This window comes from Notolepis coatsorum (genome assembly GCF_963971535.1).
Source record: "Notolepis coatsorum genome assembly, chromosome: 17".
NCBI lineage: Eukaryota > Metazoa > Chordata > Actinopteri > Aulopiformes > Paralepididae > Notolepis > Notolepis coatsorum.
Genome location: NC_140181.1, coordinates 97,129,021 through 97,135,470, shown reverse-complemented (window position 1 = coordinate 97,135,470; position 6,450 = coordinate 97,129,021). Strand labels below are relative to the sequence as shown.

At 44.6% G+C, this 6,450-nt stretch overlaps 1 protein-coding gene across 1 annotated transcript in view; it reads right to left on the bottom strand.

Annotated features, from left to right (window-relative positions):
* Window positions 1–292: 292 nt before the first annotated feature.
* Window positions 293–6,450, bottom strand: part of col2a1a (collagen, type II, alpha 1a) — a 43,495-nt gene continuing 37,337 nt past the window's right edge. Inside the window, exons 47-54 of the mRNA XM_084333988.1 lie at window positions 5,980–6,033; window positions 5,726–5,833; window positions 5,527–5,580; window positions 4,285–4,392; window positions 3,270–3,558; window positions 2,921–3,108; window positions 2,521–2,763; window positions 293–1,923 (exon numbers count right to left, since the gene is read on the bottom strand). Coding sequence (XP_084190114.1) covers window positions 1,777–1,923; window positions 2,521–2,763; window positions 2,921–3,108; window positions 3,270–3,558; window positions 4,285–4,392; window positions 5,527–5,580; window positions 5,726–5,833; window positions 5,980–6,033 — 1,191 coding nt within the window. The 3' untranslated portion in view covers window positions 293–1,776. The remainder of the gene's footprint in view (window positions 1,924–2,520; window positions 2,764–2,920; window positions 3,109–3,269; window positions 3,559–4,284; window positions 4,393–5,526; window positions 5,581–5,725; window positions 5,834–5,979; window positions 6,034–6,450) is intronic.

Here is a 6,450-nt window from a genome sequence, read left to right as displayed (position 1 = left end):
TTGCCTATTTGTTCAAACAAACAACCATGCCCGACCCCACCCTGACACCGGAGAACGATTACAGTACTTTCATTCCTTTTTGTTACGAGATTCTCTCATGAAAATACACACTCGCATCGCACAGCTTCTCACACATGCACACGCACACACACACACACACACACATACACACCACACACTCACAAACATTCAAGAGTAACTGACCTCTCAAGAAATACAACTATAATAACAAAACAAAAAGAACATTTACGTACACAACGAAGGGTTCAGTTGACAAAAGAAAAGAAATCCGTCCCAACGCCATTTTCAATTTTATTCAAAAGGTCAATTAAAAATCAACGTCATCGTTACTTAAGTTTTTCCTTTTATTTCCAATTTACATGAATTTGTGTAACAAAATAAACAAAACAAAAAAAATGATCATGACCATAATAAAATTAATAATAACAAAAAGAAAAAAAATATACACACCCTCACACACACAGAGACAACCCACCCTGGCCGTTTTTGAGTGGCTTTCCAACGAGTCCCATGGTTCAAAACGCGGGGCGTGGACTCCGCAGGATGCCACCCAGAAGCCCCCATGTCCCCTGTCTCGCCCCGGCTGCACCTGTCCTGCCAGGGTGGGGGGTGTGTGTGTGGTGTGAGGCTAGTGGGAATTGGGGGGGTTGGGGGGGGGGGGGGGGGGGGTGGTTTAGGAAACAATGGCAAAGACTGAATTCTAGAACTCATAGCACCTTGTGAAGATAGAGCAACCCTAAGCAAAGATGGCCGTTTAGCCCCAGATCCACCCAAAAGCAAATTTCTTTGGTCAGCTCAGATTTGAAGGTCAACATTTTCACTTTTTTTTCTTTTTTCTTCTCAGTGTGAGGTAGCTTTAAACCATCAAGATGACTACAATAAAAGCAAAAACAAGTTTCCCCTTAAATTTGTTAAAACAATTTGTCTGGACGATGCTTAATAACTGGGCAAAACGTTTATTTTTTCTTCTAATGGGCAGTCAAGGGGTACAGGACACTGAAACATACATCCCAAATGGTGTGCATATAGACACATGTACACACAGTATGTGGAAATATATATAAAAGACCATCTGGTTGTTTATAAACACAGACTTTTACAACGATAGAACCAAAGGGTTTATAATACACAGTAAGGGTTTTCGCTCCCGTTCATGATGGTAAAAGTCTGGAGCACCTGGATTTGTTTTACTTACTGAGATTAAAATATTTTTTGGTCTACATCGATTCAAAATGCCGTATTTGTGGGTCGGGATGGGGACAGGTTAGGGAGGTGAAGTAGGACTGGGACTAGGAGGTTGTGGCTGTTCTGTAGTGGGAGGGGGCTTGTCTTGCTCGTATCGTAAAAAAAAAAACCCATCCCAGTCCTACCCCAACTCTGCCCGTTCAGCTTAGACAATAAATAAGTGACATCGAGTCATGTTTCAGTTCTCCATCACTTGTTCACTCGGTCCCTCTTCCTCCCGGCTTGGGCTCATCCCCGTCAGCGCTGAGCCACGAGGAAACATGACTGGATCTCAGGAAGCGGGGGGTGTTGACAGGGAACGCTGGTTGTGTGACGTACGGATATTGCCGGTGCCCTTCAGTGCTAACATCCAGGGAGTATAACTTGGAGAGCACTTCTTTTGTTGTGAGAGAAAAAAAAGTATCAATTTTCTTTTCGATTCCTGTCTTCTTTATTGTGGAAGTGTGTGTAATGTTTCATAGTTGAGTTATTTCTTTCATGTTTTTCTTTGGGCCGTCGTGATATTCCACTTTACAAGAAGCAGACTGCGCCTACGTCCACGCCGAACTCCTGATCCGCTCCTCCGATGTCCATGGGGGCGATGTCCACGATGGGCAGACGGGAAGTCTTCTGTGTTCTGTATTCAAAGACGGTCTTGCCCCACTGGCCTGTATGTCTCTGTGGGACGAGAATAGAAAAAAATACATTAATAAACATTCTTACGAAGTGATGACAAGTGATTTACGTACACAGCCCATAGAAACAGTTTGCATCATGTCATCCTTTCAATATTCCCAAACTAAGGCTGAGACGATATGCCATTTGGAAGAATCGATATTTTTTTTTATATCTATATATATTTTTTTACCACAAATGTATGTTTATTTTGCAGCAATTCTTTGTCGTTGCCACCATCTTTAGTGTTACAGATTTCCCCATTCAAAACTACCACAGTGATCCTTCTCATTTTATAGCCGGTGGTCTCTGGATGTGATGGAGGAGTGCGCTGCATATTGAATGCACAGTGCAGAGTTGCAATTCTGCAACTGAATTGACATGAAATGGGGATGTTTTAACTAAAACATGCCACAAGACCTAGTATTTTAGTATAGTATATAAAGTAGTTAAAAAAAATCGCAAAGAAAATCGATAAGTGATGGCACTTATCGATTTCACGCAGCTGTCGATAATTATCGATAATTATCAATAAGTGGTCTCAGCCTTGTCCCAAACTGAATCCATGCCCCGGCCCGCTCCACCCAGCCGCTCCCTCACCTTGCAGCCGTCCTCCAACACGCCGTATGTGAAGCGGCTGTTGCCCTCCGCCCGGATCTCGACGTCGTTGGCGCCCTGGAGCAGCAGAGCCTTCTTCAGGTTGCCCGCGGCCTGGTCCATGTAGGCCACGCTGTTCTTGCAGTGGTAAGTGAAGTTCTGGGACGCTTCCGTGGACAGAAGCCTCAAGAACGTCAGCTGGACACTGGCAGCGCTGGCCGCTGGGCCCGCCTGAGCGTAGTCGAACTGTATGGGGGCCAGACGGGAGGATTTGAAGGGTGTTAATCGATTACCAATTGCATTTATGTATCGCTAAGTCTTCATACAGTAGTGGAACGAACAATTCTATATCGCGGGTATTCCCATCCATGATGGGACCAATCGAGAAGTAAGTAAGACTCACGTGGAACCCTCCGTTCATGGTCTCTCCGAACCAGACGTGCTTGCGGTCCTTGCTCTTGCTAGTCCACCAGTTCTTCCTTGGCACCTGGCTTATGGTCGGGTACACGCAGGTCTCACCAGACTCCATGTTGCAGAACACCTTGATGGCATCAGCTGTGCTGCCCATGTTGGGATCCACCCAGTAGTTACCTGCGGTGGGTTGAGAGAAGCGAAAGGAATGAGATTATCCACGTTTACGGCATACGATTGTCATTTGTACGTTTACTGTTCAAAAAGCTCTGGTGTATCTCTCCCTCTATCTTTCACCCTCTCCTCTCGTCCCTCTCCACCTTCTACTGCCCCCTACTCACCACTCTTCCACTCGGGGTGGCACAGTTTGAGGTCTCTGCAGGTGCGGGCGGGGTTCTTCTGGCTGCCGTCGGGGCTGCGCAGGTTCTCGATCTGGTTGTTGATGGACTTGAGTGTGGAGTCCACCTCCACGTCGTGCTGCCTCAGGGAGCTGGAGGCCTCGTCGGCCCTCATGTACCTGAGGGGATCGGGGGACTTCTCGTGCTGAGACAGACCGGCGAATGCAGACATGTCGATGCCAGGGCCAGGAGGACCGGGAGGACCAGGAGGTCCGGCGTTACCAGGAGGACCCTGGAGGTGGGAGAGGAGAAGACATGGATCAGAAGGGTACGCTGGGGTCAAATCCTATGTCATCAATGTAATAGTCTAAAGGCCTAACATATAACAGTATCATATGTGAGAAACTGCTGTGTATGTCCAGTTTGTGTGCATCAGTCTTTGTCTTTCTTTCTTTAAAAGGCACTCATACACCCCCCCCCCCCCCCCTTAGCATGTTGCTGTAATCAGATTGAATTACATTTTCAACCCTGTGTCTTACTTTGACACTTTAAGCCAGGTCAGTGCTACTTACAAAATGTTATTATGTACCCCAGTTGCTATTGCATGTACTTATTTGTGTTTCATATTACACGATTATGTACATGCTTACCAACTGATTCACCTGTTTTATAGCAACACTACTATCACCGACATCTAAGAAGGGAGATCCCCCCTTGAACGGCCCTTCTAAGGTTTCTCCCCTCCACATTGCCTGTGGTGCTTTTTTCCTATTGCCAGGTTTTTAGTGAGTTTTTCCTTACCTTCGCGTGGGGTATGTCTGAGAGTGTTGCAGTCATTTATTTATTTTACATTTAATTTTGGACTTCATGGTGTTTTTGTTTTGTTCTTGATTTATTGTGATGTTTCTTCTTGACTCGTTTACTGTAAAGAAGACGTGTCCGGCCCATGGGGACGTTAACGTGTGTTGTCGGGCCTTACGAATAAATTTGATTTGATTCAATTTGCTTTGCTACTCACAGCAGGGCCGACTTCTCCACCACGCCCACGAGGTCCGGGAGGTCCGATGGGGCCAGCCAGTCCATGGTTGCCATCTTTGCCAGCAGGTCCGACTGGTCCAGGGGGTCCCTGCAGACAATAGGGGATGGATCACAGTAAAAACCCAAGCGTCACTAACATGTCCTAGTGGAGTAGTGTGAGGTAGTTTTTTTTTTTTTGTATCTTTATTTCGAACATGTAAATAAATAAATACAAACAATATAAAATCAAAACAAATCATTGATCTCAAGAAATTAAAAAAAAACAAAAAAAAAAAAAAGCAAAACTTAACTCAATTTACATGTTCGAAAAGGAGTAGGAAGAAGTATACACTTATTTAATCCTACCCCTTTTCCACTACTCAAATGAGTGTACTGATTTAAAACCTTACAAAACAAATATATATATATGCCAAACAAAAAAATAAAATTGTATATGTAAAACATGAAAGAAATAAAATAAAAATGTAAACACCTGTGAATGTCAAATCTCTTCCTCATCCCTGTACCTCGTGAACATCATTTCCTTATAATTCAGTTTGAATTGTCTCATATTTGGACATTGCTTTAGTTCACCTGAAACACCTCGCTTGTTTTTACTCAAAGTGTGTTTTTTGTTCAGTTGTGCGACAGAAGTAATTGCTCAGTGTGAGGCATGATAGTACTGTATGTCATTTGGATCTAAAAATAGGAATTCCTCCGAGACCACATTGCAGCCTTTCCCTATCACCCCCCCATCCCCCCACCACATCAAACGCCCCACCAACCCCCCCCCCCTTGCTTCACCTTATTATGGATAAAGATTATTCGTATAGTGACATTTCCCTTGCATTCTGGTTATCACACACAGTGCTTATCTAAAATGTATATAACAGTCCACTTTCATCTCAGTAGGTTTTTTTTTTTTTTTTTCAAGTGATGGCTTCTCCTGTCCGTCTCCGTCTGTCACGGCAGAAAGTAATTACAGTAGTGGTTGTCCATCTTATCACGGCGGAGGGAAATTAAGGCACATTGCTTTTTCCAGCCCCTACTTCGTCATGCGATTGGAGCGTTACAAAAAAGACTAACCTGCCGTCCATCATTAACGCCACATGCAAATTCGGCAGGAAAGCCGCTACTGACTTAGCCATCTTATCAGTAGGGAAGGGATTATAGCTTTTTTAAGAGTTAAAGAGTTTTCTTCCTCCATCACTCTTTACTTCCACCCACTCCTCTCTGGACTCACCTTGGCACCAGAAGGTCCGGAAGGTCCAGCGGCACCGGAGTCTCCAGCGGGGCCCTGTTCGGACCAAAGATAACAACGGGTGAGTTGGACGGAAAAACTCAAAGAGGAGATGCAGAGATGAAGTAGCGCGGGGAACTTGATTACATGTTGTTGTTAGTTACTGCGACTGTTGTCTCGTGAATGATTGGGGTGCACTTACGGGAGGTCCAGGAAGACCCTGCAGACCGGTGAAACCACGGTGACCCTTCTGTCCCCTCTCTCCTGTCTCGCCAGCCTCTCCCTTGTCTCCACGTGGTCCTTGGGGTCCCTGAAAGAGCAGGTCATATTGTGTGTCAAGAATTGACCAAATCATAATGTTGTGGTTATTAATTGCCCCGAACCAAAGTATATGAAACTTCACGTTATTATGTAGGTGGTATGTCTGCTGTTCTAGTGAGTGCTGGTGATACTCACAGCCATTCCTCTGGCGCCGGCAGGTCCAGAAGGTCCCGCGGGTCCTTGAGCTCCCTGGAACACAAGAGTTTGGACTCTCCATCATATGAACATGAATAAAGGCAAAATATTAACACTACACACAACCCTAACATCTTTCTCGTCATACTATACTCTGTATATGACCCAATTTCCCCTCAGGGGATTGGTAAAGATCTTATCTGGTAATCTTATTATCATCTTATCATTATCTCGTCTCATCTTGTTTTACCTTATTTATGACGAGTTGAAAATGGGGGACCCTGATGTAAACCAGACGAAAGTCTTTCTCTGGTCTGCATCCCCTTTAACAATTGTGTGTATTGAGCCGTACTGTACTGTGCCCATTCTGCAATCTGTTAATAAAGTTTTCAATCAATCAATCAATCACCTTATCTTGTCTTATCTTACCTTCTCTTCTCCTCTTACCTTATGTCATCTTGTCTTTTCTCA